This window comes from Chiloscyllium punctatum, chromosome 38, assembly GCF_047496795.1.
Source record: "Chiloscyllium punctatum isolate Juve2018m chromosome 38, sChiPun1.3, whole genome shotgun sequence".
In the NCBI taxonomy this organism is placed as follows: Eukaryota; Metazoa; Chordata; class Chondrichthyes; order Orectolobiformes; family Hemiscylliidae; genus Chiloscyllium; species Chiloscyllium punctatum.
Window position 1 is genome coordinate 41441593 of NC_092776.1, and position 16298 is coordinate 41457890.

At 40.0% G+C, this 16298-nt stretch overlaps 1 protein-coding gene across 2 annotated transcripts in view; it reads left to right on the forward strand.

The window, feature by feature from the left end:
- Positions 1-16298, forward strand: part of kndc1 (kinase non-catalytic C-lobe domain containing 1) — a 216175-nt gene that overhangs the window by 48001 nt on the left and 151876 nt on the right. For both annotated transcript variants that reach the window (XM_072557681.1, XM_072557680.1), the window contains exon 4: positions 3808-3866. In XM_072557681.1, the coding sequence (XP_072413782.1) occupies positions 3808-3866 (59 nt within the window). The remainder of the gene's footprint in view (positions 1-3807; positions 3867-16298) is intronic.

Here is a 16298-nt window from a genome sequence, read left to right on the forward strand (position 1 = left end):
TATCTGGATTGGATAACACTCCTGTAACCATGCTTGCCTTCATCGGCCAGGGGCATGGAGTACACGAGTTGATTAATCATGTTACAACTATAAAAAGTGCTTGTTAGGCATCATTTGGAGTATTGTGTACAGTTTTGGTTGCCACACTTTCAGGACGTGGAAACTTTGGAGAGAGTGCAGCAAAGGTTCATCAAATGTTGCCTGGTCTCCAGGGCATTGGCTCTGGGGGAAAGGTTAAAAATACTAGGATTGTTTTGACTGAAAAGGTGGCAGCTGAGAGGCAACTTGATAGAGCTCTTCAAAATTATGAGAGGTGTGGATAGGTTGGATAGTCAGAGGCGTTTTCCCAGGGTTGAAGTTTCAATTACACAGGGGCACAGGTTCAAGGTGAGAGGGGGAAATGTAAGGGAGATGTGTGAGGGAAGTTTTTCGCACAGAGAGTTGTAGGAGCCTGGAATGCACTGCCTGAAGAGATGGTGGAAGCAGGCACAATGGCAACATTTAAGCTGAACCTGGATGGTTATGTGAATAAGGAGGGAATAGAGGGATACGGACCGAATAAGGGCAGAAAGTTTGTTTTTTAGCTTAGTTAGGGCATGATGATCGGCATAGGCTTGGAGGGCCTAACGTCCTGTCCTGTTCTGTACTTCTCTTTTGTGCTTTTTTTTTCTTTTTATTCTAGAACTAGTCTGAAGTATATATGAGCTGTAGTCCCAATAGACCTTCCCTTTAGTCCAATACAAATGGGGGTGGAGAGCAGAAAAGAAATAAAGCTGCAATAATACTGTCAAATTGATGAAGTTACTCATTTAAATATCTTGCATTCAATCTGGAGCTTTCAAATGTTCTCTAGAAGAACTGGTCACAAACACTTGAGCCCAATAAAAATAACAGAATGTGAAATTTTGTCACTCTACTTTAGTTGCACACCTGGTATCCAAGCACACACGACTTCATTATTCATATTCAGTTTTCTTGTCCTGGGAAAGTAAAGAAATGATTTCTTTGTATAATCTTTACATCTGCATCTATTCCCAGTGTGTTAATTGAGAATACTACATGACATTGTTTGAATTCTATATTTCATTGATGAATCATATGAAATTCCATTACCTCAAACCATTTTGATGTGCTGATATCTGGCTCTGATTTGACTTGGAATCCAGTTGTTGATTACAGAAAAAACTAGTGTTTGACAAAGTTGATTATATAAGCCCTGAAATATGATAAAGACAGAATAAAGTCTTCTGACCCATTTTGTCTTATTGAATTCATTTCGGTATTTTAAGGCTGCTTAAATGCCAGTCCATTTACCACATGCTGTCGTGCAATATTTTGAAGTTGCTATCTTATATATGTTGTTCACCTGTCACTACCTCACAGAAAACCACCAGCTGGAAAAAAACACAGACACTGTTTGAGTAAGGATACCTGTTTGCTTGGCTTATACACTTTTTAATTTTGGTCTGTGCCTGGCTGTATTCAAGGCCCTAGAAATTCATACTCAGCTAAGAACCTCGAAGTGCTTTTGAATGCAGTTGTAATTTTTCAATTCTGCCTTCAGAAAGACGAATTTTATGTTTTATCTATATCGTTTCCAATGGTCGCAAATGGAGCTGCACCCAAAAAGAAAAAGTAATGTTACACAATAAGACTGACCTGAATTTGTATTTTTGTATTTCTTCAGATTAAAATTTGTGGATTTGTTTCCCTAGTAATGGTTAAATCCTCAATCAGAATACCAGGATCTGTTAGGTTCACAGCCTGAAGTCGAGGGAAATCAATGGGAGTACACATTCAAACATTGTCTATTCCCCGAGGGTCCACATTTGTCTTTATGCTCACCATAGAACACAGAAGTGTTGAACATTGCTCCGTTACATGTAGACTATAGTTACGAGTGCACTGCTATCCCTTCATATATTTACAAGACTTTTCTTGATTATCATAGATTATTAATCTTTATTTCATTGTTTCAAACTCTCAGGAAGGTCCAAGTCCTGTTTCTACTGTTACGACACGGCAGTGAACCTATCTGTTAATTAAACCCAACACCCAGAAAAGCTTATCTCGCCTTGTAGTCTTAAAATATGAGTGATAGAGAACCCCCAAATTCCACTATTTAAAGAAAATAATATCAATATATTTTTAACTCTAAAAGTGAATGTTAAACAACAACTATTCACAATTCTAAGCACTCTTTCTCTTAACTGCTTATTATCTGCCTCCATGCTGTTCCAATAAGACGCTTACTAAAATTACATCAACTTAATTTCAAAACTACAGAGCTGCGGTCATCTTCTGTGACTTCGCTCTTCTGGCTGCTGAATGTCCTGGGTCATCTTCTTTCTTCTTACTGCAAGTATGTTTCAAATGAAAAGGTACCTTTAGAAGAGTGTGTTTCTTAATTTCTTAGGTCTCTCTCAATGGCAGTTCAATGTTGGCAAAACAATAAATTCAAACTCAATTGGGTTTTAGTATCCTGGGGCATAATTTAATTTGATTTAATTTAAATTGATTGATTAAATTCAATTTGTTGTCAAAACAGCGATGAAAACTCAGGTATCCACTTCACAGGCAAATGTTACATATTTTAAATTTTCTAGTGCACTCTGAGACTGCCATCTAGTCATATACACAGGCACTTGTCAGCTCTTAGTTCAGAACAGCATTCACGCTCTCTATATTCCTTCAACTTCATAACACTACTCTGAAAAATGAGTGAGGTGGAGCAACATTAGGAACAACTACAACCCACCATTATGCTCCATGGCAAGGAAAGGTGGAATGTCACGCAGGATTTCTGCTCCACATTTCTTACCAGTGGTTAATATTGCAAAAGCTCACATGAATGTTAATTAAGGGTTGAGAGGAGGCTTGGTGTGATGGTTCCTGGTAACAAATAGACTGTCAATACTCATTGTTTCGCACACAAAAATTTCAGTATTAAGTCAGTATGAAGCTGAGGTGACAGGCAATATGTAAAATAGAATGGGTGGCTAGCCCACCATCTTCCTGCCCACCTCCAAGCTGTCCCTTATAATATCGTGGGCAGGTAAGACATCAGCCAGACCACTTGTCCTTAAGTGGAGTGGATCATGAATAAATGCCTCTCCACTAAAATCCAGGTCAGAGAAGTGTTGAATCCTGAAACAGGTCATGAAGTCTACATGGGATATTCTTTGATAAGTCACCAAAGCTAGTCACTTGCTTCCTGTAGGAATTGTCATAATCTTTCTGTATTCCAGTAAGATGATAGTGTAGTGTAAAGGGATTAAGACCCGAGAGCAACTTTGTGTTGATGTCACAGAGCTGCATTTCACTATGTATAAATGCCATAGAATGAGCAGTGTTGGAATGAGACTTTCTGAAAGACAGACTGAGAGCACATGGAAACAGGCCCTTGAAGACCGATTAATTATTACCTGATGTAACTAAGTCAGGACCTGTTATATGTTCATCACGTGTAATAGTAGTTAGTATAAAAGCATGATAAATAATGTTACTTTGAAATTGAAGCCTAAAGACAGTTCTTGACTTTGCTTTCTCCACGACCAATCTGTCTCAAACCCAAATTCATCATTTGGCATCAAACTCATGGAAAAAGTTGTATTGAAGGTGGGATGCACAATCTATAAGAGAGGGAGAACCCTGAGGACATAAAGGAATGGGAGAGAAAAAGAAACTTGTAAAAGAAGGTCCTTTTCAAGATCTTTAAATGTACATGTGTGAACTATTCAAAGTTCTTCAGTACCGCAATATTACTTTAGTGCTTTGTGATTGATTTTCCTTATTATTTCTTTACAGATGATCCAGAAGGTGCCTTTGTACCCCCTGAATTTGACATTACTGGCAATACCTTTGAGGTTAGTAGAAATAGCTTGTGAACATAATAGGAAAGCAGGAAATATTTTCCCAATGAATAGCATTGAAAATTCAATGAGAACACCCACCCCCCAACCACGTATGCCAGAAACCTTTATGTGAAATGTCTGGTAAGATTAGATCGATTTCAGAGAGGTTTTTAGGAATAGTTATTAATCAAGGCCAATTATTTCAAACTGCAGCAACCTAAAAGGCTTTTCATTTTCCAAAGTGCTTTCAAACTTCTGTCTTTGCCAAATATGTTATGCATTTTTATCCAGTGCAGATCCTTTGCAGTTTGCAAGCCTGCATATTGTGCTTTGTGATATGAATGTGATCAGAAGGATAGTGTGCAGAGTAATTAAGCCATTTATATTAATGGAGAAGTAACCAGCCTTGAAATCTGATCAGAGACAAAAAAAAACTGCAGATGCTGGAATCCAAAATAGACAGGCAGGAGGCTAGAAAAACACAACAAGCCAGGCAGAGTTAGAATGAGACTTTCTGAAAGACTGACTGAGAGCATGTGGAAATGAGCCCTTGAAGACAGATTAATTATTACCTGATGTAACTAAGTCAGGACCTGTTATATGATTGTCACGTGCAATGGTAGTTAATACAAAAGCATAATAAATAATGTTACTTTGAAATTGAAGCCTGAAGACAGTTCTTGACTTTACTTTCCCCTCAACCAATCTGTCTCATGTGGCATCAAACTCACGGCAAAAGTTGTATTGAAGGTGGGATGCACAATCTGTAAAAGAGGGAGAGCTCTCAGGAAATAAAGGGATGGTGGAGATGAAGAAAATGGTCAGAAAAGGTCCTTTTCAAGATCTTTAAATGTACATGTGCCTAACTATGTAGCATCAGGAGGTGAAGAAGTCAACGTTTCGGGTGTCACTCTTCTTCAGGAGTCCTGAAGAAGGATTACGCCCGAAACATTGACTTCTCCACTTCCTAATGCTGCCTGGCTCGCTGCCTTAAAATCTGATCAGCCAGTCAATGCACCTTCCATTGTGCCTTCAAATTGAGTTGGTGTGGGGTTAGGGCATGGCTGAATTGCTTACATGTGAAGCCCCTTTAAAACATTTTTGCTAGATTGATTTGTGCAAGTCTTCATGGAACACGTTGTGTTTTGTACTGGCTGCAGAGTTTAAAGGAAGTATTGGAGCTGGCTATTCATCTCCGTGGCAGAATGATGAGACCCATAGCGAAGCTGATATTAGAGCCTGGCTTTTTGCTATTGTCAAGCTGGTGAATCAGATGAATTGGAAGATCAGGGCATTGAGATGGTGACACTGGCTCTTGGTAGTGCCCTCAGTGTAGCAATGCTGAATGGGTGGTACTGGCAGTGATAGCGACACTGAAATTGAGGCCCATCTGTACTGAACATGAAATCAGATTGAGCATCCTCTTTAAGGATTCCCTTACCCAACACAGACTTGGTTTTTCTAGGCACAGCTTGTGTTAGTCATCTTTAGGAAAACCAATCTTGTGGAGGAAGCTGCAACACACTGACCCATTATTTGCATGAGTATTTCATTTGGCCCATATTGACTGACTCACAAATGTAAGTCTGACTCACAAATGAGAAAACACTTCCTGATTTTCAGGTTGAATACTTTAGGATGTTGTTTACTACCTGAAGAATAAATGCTGCATTGTTGAATTTCCAATCCAAACTGTTTGAAATAAATGGGATAAAGCCTGGATTTAAATAGCAGGCAAAGCCATCTCATAAAAATTTGTTAGGAATTTGGGATAAGTTTTTTTTAAACTGGTCATTTGAAGAGATGTTTGACATTATACTGTGGAGTCATTTTTAGATCATTTACACGTGGAATGTATGCTGACAGGGACCTAGGTTCAATTCCACCCTGAGGTGACTGTCTGTGAGGAGTTTGTACATTGACCCTGTGGGATGTAGGTAAATTAATGTTACTTCTGCAATTCTGCAATTCCATTTTACAAAGTAAAATGAACTCACATCAGTGTGTAATTGTTTTAGCCACGAGCTGAGTCAACAAGAATGGAAACGATGTGGAGGAAATATATATTAGTATTAGCTGAAACTGTATGTCAGAATGAAATGTGACTGCAAAACAATGGTAGACATTACGGGCAAGTAGATAAGATGTTGTGAGGGGATGAAGTTAAGCTAGATACGCCTGTACAAACAGTAGGTATAAACATCTGTTTCCCACTTTTACAGAGACAGAGGAACAAACCCCAATTAAAAGGGTCATAGGGATCAGAACGGCCTCGGGAAAGGCACAGATGAAGGGGGTAGATAATGATGAAGAAAGAATATGCCTAAAAATGACCTACAGCAGGATTAGGTCAAACAGACTTGAGGCCAGAAATAAGCATTTTGTCACAGACAAGGCCGGATAAGGCAAGAGATAAACAGGGGTAATGGGGGCTGGTCTTCGGGAAGTGGAAGATGTAAACAGGGGAGGAGCAGTGTAAAACAAAAGAAATCAAATTATATAAATGTTGTGTATGAATTGAATTTGGTGTGTATGTCCTCTGCCTTATAGACACTGGACATCACACCCACTTGCAAGTGTAAAATAAATGACACTACTGATTCAGATCTTGTCTCGGACTGAAATTATTGAAGTGAGTGGGCTTTGTTTCTCACAACCCCATGTCTGCATCAGTTTTCTCTGAGTGGTCTGGTTTCCTCTCACAATCCAAAGATGTGCAGGTAACCTGGATTGGCGATGCTAAATTGTCCATAGTGTCCAGGGATGTGTTGGCTAGGTGGATCAGCTGTGGGAAATGCAGGGTTACAGGGATAGCATAAGGAGAGGGTCTGGGTGGGATGCTTTTCGGAGGGTGGATATGGACTCGATGGACCGAATGGCATGCTTCCACACTATTCTATGTATAGATTCCAATTTAAATACTTCTTTTGTAAAGTGCAAGTTCTACGTTAAAATCTTCTGGGCGATGTAGAATCTCAGATTAGTGCTGTCATGGTGTTCCTACATTGATATTGCCACAGTTAAGACAAGAGAAGTAATAAATTGAATTGAAAACAGCTCAATTGGGATGTAAGGAGAGGTGAAACTATTCTGTGCACCTCCTTCAGTGGAAATCACAAAACATTACCTTTCACAAATTTACCATTTGATTATTATTTGTTGTTTACTAAGAAATAAATGTTGAAAGAAAATTTGTTGAAATTAGTCTTATCGATTTCAAAACAATGCTTTTGCACTTGTTGTATAATAATATTACATTATTAACATGCAGATTTAAAGTATAATGATGAAGTTATCATGATAAACAGCATACTATTGCCTCTGTTGTGGGCCAACTGGATTTGTTTAAATTTTACTGAGTGTCACAACTTGATGTAATTCAATGGGCATAGACAAGCACAGAGAATGGAAATTTGTCTGATTGTTATTCCTTGCTGTTTGGAAAGCAAACAAGATATTAAGTGCTTATCATTATCACCTTCCTTGTAGAATTTATTTCCTTGTCACCCTGACATCTGTTGCTACATGATTAAACATACACATGCATATATCATCCATAAAACCAAGCAAAATGTGTCCTGTTGGCTTTCAAACATAATTTTTTTTGTTTCCAACTTTGTGGGAGAAATTTGATTGCTCAGTTAATCTCGCAACCTCATGAATGAGCTGTTGTTTTTATTTCAGATGTGAAGTATGTTCATGTAACAGAGATTTATTGAATGTTGGGAAAGAGGGCAGGGAAAGATTGAAAGTTGTCTGGCTGTGGAATTTATCTTGATCATTAACACTGCTCAGTACATTCTCTTATTTGAAACATCAATTCTGCCTTGCCTTCAGATTTGTTGTTATAATTTTAAGAATATTCTCTAGATTCTTCTAGGTCTTGAAACTTGATTCTCTTTTGTATTTTGGCCAACAAACCTATCAGAGGATATACTTTAGAGTTTTAGCATCTCTTTCAGAAGCAGACCAAATATCGCCCATCATCTGAAGTGCATTATTATCTACCAGTTTTTATATAAATAATAGAAGGACCTGTAGACCACAGTGGAATTTTTACCTTGGAAAAACTAGACATTTTTATTTAGTGTTGTCCGATCAACTCTATTTTGTTTAACTCATTCTGTGATTTTCCAATTCTACAACACTTTACAATTACATGTATTACCTGAAAACATGGCCAAGTCCTATCACTGATAAAATTAAAAATTATAAAGACTATTTTCACCAACCCTATTCTCTGGGTGCCCATTCTTGATACATGTTCACTTATAAGCAACAGTAGAAAAAGTAGCACGTTCCAAATTGATGCTCTTCATTATTTGTTGAATGTCCTGTTAACAGCCCAATTCACCACGGGTTGCAGTCTTACCAAAGTCTGTCCAAACTAGCCAAGAAAACTCAACATGTGAACCAGAAAGGGTTCATGGAGGGTTCATATTGTTGCTTGCTCCAAGTGACCTGCATGTTGCCCGTGACCACACCCATCCTTTCACAACAGGCACTGGCACCTAACTTCCAGGATAGATTCTATGCCATGGCATTGCACCCTGCACTCGCATGTTTGTGATGCAGGGCACATTGACTGCCAGCCATACACTGCTGCATTGGGTCAGGTAGCAGCATGGGGATGGCACCTAGCCAGCAATGTGAACCATGCAATCCACCAGGATTACTCCTTTGTTCTCGCAGAATGTGTACACCTAGTGCCTACTGGCATGCTCTCAATTGCTCTGCCATTCCTTGCACTGGCAGTTGGTGCAGTCATGCAACTGGACGGATGGCCATGTTGTGCTACAATGCTCAGTCGAGTGTGTTTGCATCTTCTCATACATCAGTGAACAACATTAGACTATCACTGGCACCACATGGGAGCAGCATTCAGGCCAAACTCAGTATAAGTACAGCAGGCAGTGGGACCTGTCTGAAAGACCCCAACCAATTCCATGTTGGGTAGGTCCAGTGCAGGGTTAGTCAAGGGCAGTGTCCCATACCAGTCCTGGACATTGGTTGAGGTGGCTTTGCACAAAAGGGTCATGCCTCTGTGCTGCAATGAACAGGTCAAAGTTATTCCTTTGTCTCCATAGGGGCTAGGCTAGGGCCTGGGAGGAGGTCTTCCACAATCGTGTAGCCACCAATCAGGGGTCTGTGTGGGTGTTTGCCAGGATTGGCCAAGCAAGCCACCCAAGAGGATGGTTCATAGTCATCCCACTGCCACCATTCATAGATGTTAAAGGGAAAGAGGGATTGGTGGTTGTTTGGATGAGTTAGAAAGTGAGACAGGTTTTGGCACATTTACCTGGCTTGGATGATAACCTGATGAAGAGTGAAGCCTGTAGGGGCCCATCGAGTCCCCGATATTTTAGTGTCATCACTGGTTGGCTGGATTGGGAGGAGGGTGGACTGGTCCACCTTTGCCAGTGGTTCCTCCAAGTCTGAAGGGGTTCTTCCCCTGAGGTCAAGGAAATCCCCCTGGGCGGGATGATTCCCTTTTGGCTGATGTGCTCAGCTCAATGGCTGCAGCTGTGGAACACAAAAGGCAGAAGGCATTGCGGCCAGTGGTTCAAGGTGGTGCCCATTGCAATGTACTGTCCGCCTGGTGAATGGTAGCATTTTAGTGTTACTACCAGTGGTTACTTCTCAATTGACAGAGCAACTGTATCTCTGCATTCCCCAAGGACTTGTCACAGCTGAAACCTTGGTGGGAGGAGTGCAGCAGTGGAGATAAAGTGAATGGGAGTTAACAGACAGCTGATTATGGTGCTTACCCGGGCGGTATAGAGAAGTACAATGATCTTTTGGCACGACTGCCTGGTTCTCTGAGGCCTGGTTAGGGCACTGATCCAGGTGACGATGTCTGACCAGGCAGATATTGTACAGTGGCACAACCTCCTCTCCTGGAAAAAGATGGGCTTCCTGTGCACATCCATATCAGCAGGACCTCCAGGTTCCTATCAATGCCAACTTGCCGTTGTCAGCCATCTCCAATAAGTCACCAGTGACAAGCAGGGTAAACGTCAGATGTCAATGCTCCTCCCAAGTGCACTCTAGGTTATTGAAGATGGTGCTGCCAAAAGGGATTTTCTTTGTGTGGTGAATGTCCAGGGGAGGTTGAGTTCTTCTGGGAACAGTGCATGGCAGGATGGGATGGAGATGGAATGGGTTACTTAGTATTAGGTCAACAATGGGAATAAAAGCCGAGAGTTTGAGAAGTGATGGTGGAAAACTGAGTGGACAGTGTGCCTGATTTCTCAATACATGCTTCTTCTCAACCTGCAGTTCTCAGGATGGAAACTGACTAAGTTATCCTTTGTTCCTCTGTTCAATCTTAGTTGGCCCAAAACCCCGAATTGAAACTTTATTAACTTCAGTTATCTCTTGTAGTAATGCTTTTGTCATATTGTGACTATAATCCAAATCTAAGAGTTTTCCTTTTTTGTTAAAGTGGGTTTATTATTGTCATGAGAAAATCTGCCTAATTAAGTTGTAGAAGGCATGGGTTTAGAAATACACCTCTACTCACCCGCAAAGGGATCAATTTAAGATCGACTGCCTGTTACAAGCTACCTAATACTTGATTCCAATAATGTCAGGAAACCTAAGTGAATCTCATCTTTGCACATATACCCAATATACCACCCAATATAAACCACCAACCATCCCATGATAGAAAAACACGACGCGTATCCTACTGTGTGTGAATCTTGGAGAATCTATCCCTGCCCCCAGCAAAGCTTTTCTGTACTAAACATCAGGTGGCTTTCTCTAGCATGAAACTACTGTGATCCTCTTTTTGCACAATCTTATTTTTTAATAACTTACATTAAAATTAAAATTAATCATTCTCTGAAGACATTTACCTTTTTATGAATGTTGGAATTTCAATGTTAGAAAGAAGCCTACCTTAAAAGTATTTGTCAGGTTTTGTTGAATATGTCCATCATATGTAACTGTTGTCTATTTGCTTAATAACCAGTCAACTATTGCCCTGGATCACACCTTCCTCAAACTTCTTTCCACATGCTATCATCTTCCAACCTCAGAGTCCTCTTTCTATTAGATAGAAACAAAACAGGAAATTTGTTAGTCAATGTAATTACCAAATGAAAAGCTAATTTTGAGTATATGTAGCACAGATTCTCATTTTAAATTGTCACAATGGGTTTTGTAAGCATTGAGTTTTGAATTACAGTCATTTTTGACTCCTAGTTCATGGATCTAGACATGTTAGTTGACAGGATCCACAATATCTAAAAGATAATAGTCCAACAGTTTGGGTCTTCCTCAGTACAGGACTGAATTAAAATTTCAGTTGAGATTTAGACATAACTCTAAGGCATAGCTTTCAAAAGAATGGTAGAATTATTTTTAATTTTCTGGTGGCTCTCATTCCGTGTTGGAATGTAATGTTTCTATATTTGATAAGAATAGATATGTAATTAATGAAACTAATGGTTGAGTTCAATTACATGGAAAGTTAGGGAAAGGTTAAAGTGACAGAGATCAACAAAAGTTATTGAAACTTCCAGAGCAAGTCAAAGGACAGAGAGTACGAAAAGGCTCAGGAATCTAATTTCAGGCACAACAGATAAGGGGACACAGAACATAGAACAGTACAACACAGTACAGGCCCTTCAGCGCTCGATGTTGTGCTGACCTTTTATCCTACTCTAAATTCAGACTAACCTACATACCCTTCATTGTGCTTTTTTCCCTGTGCCTATCTAAGAGTTGCTTAAATGTCCCTAATGTATCTGACTCTACTACCACCACTGGCAGTGCATTCTATGCACCCAACACTCTCTGTGTCAAGAACTTACCTCTGACATCTCCTCTAAACCTTCCTCAAATCACCTTAAAATTATGCCCCCTCATGATTGCCATTTTCTCCATGGGAAAAAGTCTCTAGCTCTTCACTCTATCTATGCCCTATCATCTTGAACACCTCTATCAAGACACCTCTCATCTTCCTTTGCTCCAATGGGAAAAGACCTAGCTCCCTCAACCTTTCTTCATATTCATGCCCTCCAGTCCAGGCAGCGTCCTGGTAAATCTCTTCTTCACCCTTTCTAAAGTTCCCACATCCTTACTATAAGGAGGTGACCAGATCTGAACACAATATTTCAAGTCTAACCAGGCACTGTAGAGCTGCAGCATATGAGAAGGAGAGGAGGGGGGGGGGGGGGGGAAGTCAATGTAGAATGTAGAACTGAGGATGTTGTACTTAAATACACAAGGTAAATGAGCTTGTCGCACAGTTTGAAATTACCAGGTACGTTATTGTGGATATCACAGAGGTATGGTTGCAAGGGAATCAGGGCTGGAACTCAATATCCAGAGATAGACGTCCTATGGAAAGGATAGGCAGAGGGGGTGGGGTGCCTTATTACTCAGAAATGAAATTAAATTAATAGCAAGAAGTGATATAGTATCTGAAGGCGTAAAATCTGTGTGGGTAGAGTTGAACAACCACAAAGGAATGAAAGACTCTGCTGGGCATTGTGTACAGGCCTCCTTGCAACAGTCAGAATGTGGGGCAGAAAATAAATCAAGAGATAGAAAAGGCATGTAAGAAAGGCATGATTACGTTAATTATGAAGGACTTCAGTAGCAGGTGAGCTGGGAAAATCAAGTTGGTCGCAGATCCCAAGCAAAGGATTTTTTAGAATGTCTATGAGGTGGTTTGAGGAACAGCTTGTGTTAGAGCCCACTATGAAACAGGGAATTCAGGATTTGGTGAAGTGTAAGGCGGCAGACTTGATAAGGGAGGTTAAGGTGAAGGAACACCTAGAGGGCAGTGCCCATAATATGATAGAACTCACCCTGCAGTTTGAGAGGGAGAAGCTGGAATCAGATGTAACAGTATTCCAACTGAGTAAAGGTAACTACAAACATGTGTGGGAGGAACTGATCAGAGTTGATTTGAAGAGGAGCCTAGCAGAGAAGATAGTGAAGCAGCAATGGCAGGAGTTTCTGAGGTTAATTTGGGAGGCACAGCAGAAATTCATTCCAAGGAAGAAGAAATATATTGAGGAGAAGACAAGGGAATTCAGGAACAGTATAAACGGAAAACGAATGCATACAATGTGGTGAAAAGTAGTGGGAAGTTAGAGGATTTGGAAGCCTTTAAAAACTAGCAGAGGACTACTAAAAATGGAATGAGAGGGAGAAGATGAAATATAATGGTAAGCAAGCTGATAATACAAAGGAAGATTGGTAGAGTTTTCTTACGATGTATAAAAGTTGAGAGAGGAGCAACAGTGGTCATTGGATCTCTGGAAAATGAGCCTGGAGAAGTAGTATTGGAGAACAAAGGAATGATGAAGGAACTGAACAAGTACTTTGCACCAGTCTTCACTGTGGAAGACACCAGTAGTATAGCAAAAGTCCAAGAGAGGCCAGGGACAGAAGTTGGTATAATGGCCATCATGAAGGAGAAGGTTCTGTGGAACATGAAAGGTCTGAAGGTAGATTGGATGGACTTCACCCCAAGGTTCTGAAGGAGATAGCTGAGGAGATTGTAGAGGCATTGGTGCTGATCTTTCAGGAATCACTGGAGTCAGGAAGGTCCCAGGTGACCATAAGACTATGAGGCATAGGAGCAGAAATTAGGCCACTTGGCCCATCGAGTCCGCTATTCCATTCAATTATGGCTGATAACTTTCTCAACCCCATTCTCCCGCTTTCTCCCCATAATGTTTGATCCCCTTGATAATCAATAACCTATCTATCTCTGTCTTAAACATACTCAATAACCTGGCCTCCACAGTCTTCTGCAGCAATGAATTTCATAGATTCACCACTCTCTGTTTGAAAAAGTTCCTCCTAATCTCCATTCCAAAGGGTATTCCCTTTACTCTAAAGCTGTGCCCTTGGGTCCTAGTCTTTCCTACCAATGGAAACATCTTCCCAACATCCATTCTGTCAAGGCCATTCAGAATGTTTCGAATAGATCCCCCATCATCCTTCGAAACTCCATTGAGTATCAACTCAGAGTCCTCAAACATTCCTGTATATTAATCCTTTCATTTGTGGGACTATTCTCATGAATGTCCTCTGGACACGCTGCAGGGCCAGTACATCCTTTCTGAGATATGGGGCCCAAAACTGTGTACAGTATTCCAAATGTGGTCTGACCAAAGCATTATAGAGCCTCACAAATACGTTCCTGCTTTTATATTCAAGTCTTCTAAAAATAAATGCCATCATTGCATTTGCCTTCATAATTACTGACACATCCTGTGAGTCTACTTTAAGAGAATCCTGGACTAGAACTCTCAAGTCTCTTTGCACTTCAGACTTAAGAGTTTTCTGCCCATTTAGAAAATAATCCATGCCTCTATTCTTCCTACCAAAGTGCATGACCTCACACTTTACCATGTTGTACTCCATCTGCCTCCTCAATGCTACCTGTTCCTCTACCTAGCTCATACCACCTGCAAACTTAGCCTGAATGCCCTTCATCTAGAGCATTAATGTATAAAGTGAAAAGTTGTGGTGCCAGTACTGAGCCTTGTGGAACACCACTTGTCACCGGATCCCATCCTGAGAAAGACCCTTTTATCTTCTCTCTGCTTTCTGCTAGACAGCCAGGCTTCTTTTTGTATCCCTTCTTAAACAAACATACAACATTAGCCACTGTCCAGTCATCTGGCAGCTCACCTGCAATTATAGATGATACAACTGTTTCTGCAAGGTGCCGAGCAATTTCCTCCCTGCCTCCCACAAAGTCCTGGGATGCACTGGACACACTGGAAGTCTTATGTTTTCTAAGACCTCCAGCACTTCCTCTTCCATAATGTGAACTGTTTTCAAAACACCAATATTTATTTTCCTGAGTTCTCTAGCCTCTTATTTCTCTCTCCACAATGAAAACTGTTGCAAAATATTCATTTAATATCTTTCCTTTCTCCTGAGGTTCAACACAAAGACAAGCTCTTTGATCTTTAAGGGGTCCTACTCTCTCCCTAGTTATTCTCTGGTTCTTAATGCACTTGCAGAATTTCTTTGGATTATCCTTAACCTTATTTGCCAAACCCATCTCATAGCCCCACTTTGCCTTCCTGATCTCCTTCCTACAAATGCCCCTACATGCTTTATACTGTTCAAGCGATTCATTTGAACTCAGTTGTTTATATTTAATATAAGACTTTTTTTGTTCTTGACTAGAACCTCAGTATCTTTATTCATCCATTATTCTCTAATCCTACCAGTCTTATCCTTTACTCTAACAGGAACATAGTGACTCTGAACCCTCATTATCGCAGTTCTGAAACCATACCACTTATCAGATGTCCCTTGATTTGTGAACAGTCTACTCCAATCAATTTTGAAAGTTGCTGTTTCATAGCATTAAAATTTGCCTTACCCTAATTAAGAACTTTACTTTTTATGGAAGGCTTATCCTTGTCCATAAAGATTTTAAAACAAATAGAATTATGATCACTAGACTCAAAGTATTGCCGTACTAATGCTTCAGTCACTTGTCCTGCATTATTACCCAAAAGGTCAGGTTTTGCTCCTTTTGTAGTAGGAACATTTACATATTGATAAAGAAAATTTTCTTGAACACATTTCACAAATTGTTCACCATCCAAACCTTTTACACATGGTGGTCCTAGTCAATGTTTGGAAAATTAAAATCTCCCATTATTACAAACTTGTTATATCCGAGATCTCTTTACGTATTTGTTGCTCAATTTCCCTCTGACTAATGAGAGGTCTTTAATATAATCCCATTAATGGGATCATTCCCTTTTAATTTCTAATTTCCACCCATATATTCTCACTCGATGATTCTTCAGAAGTATCATCTCTTGTACAGCAGTAATATTTTACTTAATTAAAAATGCTACTCCCCCTCCTCTATTGCCTCTTTTTCTATCTTTCCTGTAGCATCTGAAACCTGGAACATTGATCTGCCAGTCTTGTCTGTGCCTCAGCCAAGTTCCTATAATATCTATGATGTTTCAATCCCATGTTCCCAAACATGCCCTGAGTTCATTAGCCTTACCTGTAAGTCCCCTTGGATTGAAATAAATACAGTTTAATTCTTCAGAGTTACTTCATTCTCTGATTTGCTTTTGTCTGTCTTTTCTAATTAACTTGTTCTTTTCAGATTCAAAACCATCCTCATTTATCTTTCTATTTACTCTGCCATTTAGATCCCTTCACCTCCTCTGTTTCATAGTTTACAATCTCCCTTAATAGGATTTGCAAATCTTCCTGCTAGAATATTGGTCCCTTTCCAGGACAGGTGAAATCCATCCTTTATGAACAAGTCTTTACTGCCCAGCAGTTTCCAATAATCCAAAGACCAGAAACCCTGAACATTACACGATCTCTTCAGCCATTGATTTATCTCCGTTATTCTTTTATTCTTGCCCCCATTTGAGATTGCCCCTGGGAGTAAACCAGAGATTACTACTTTTGTTCTGTTTTTTC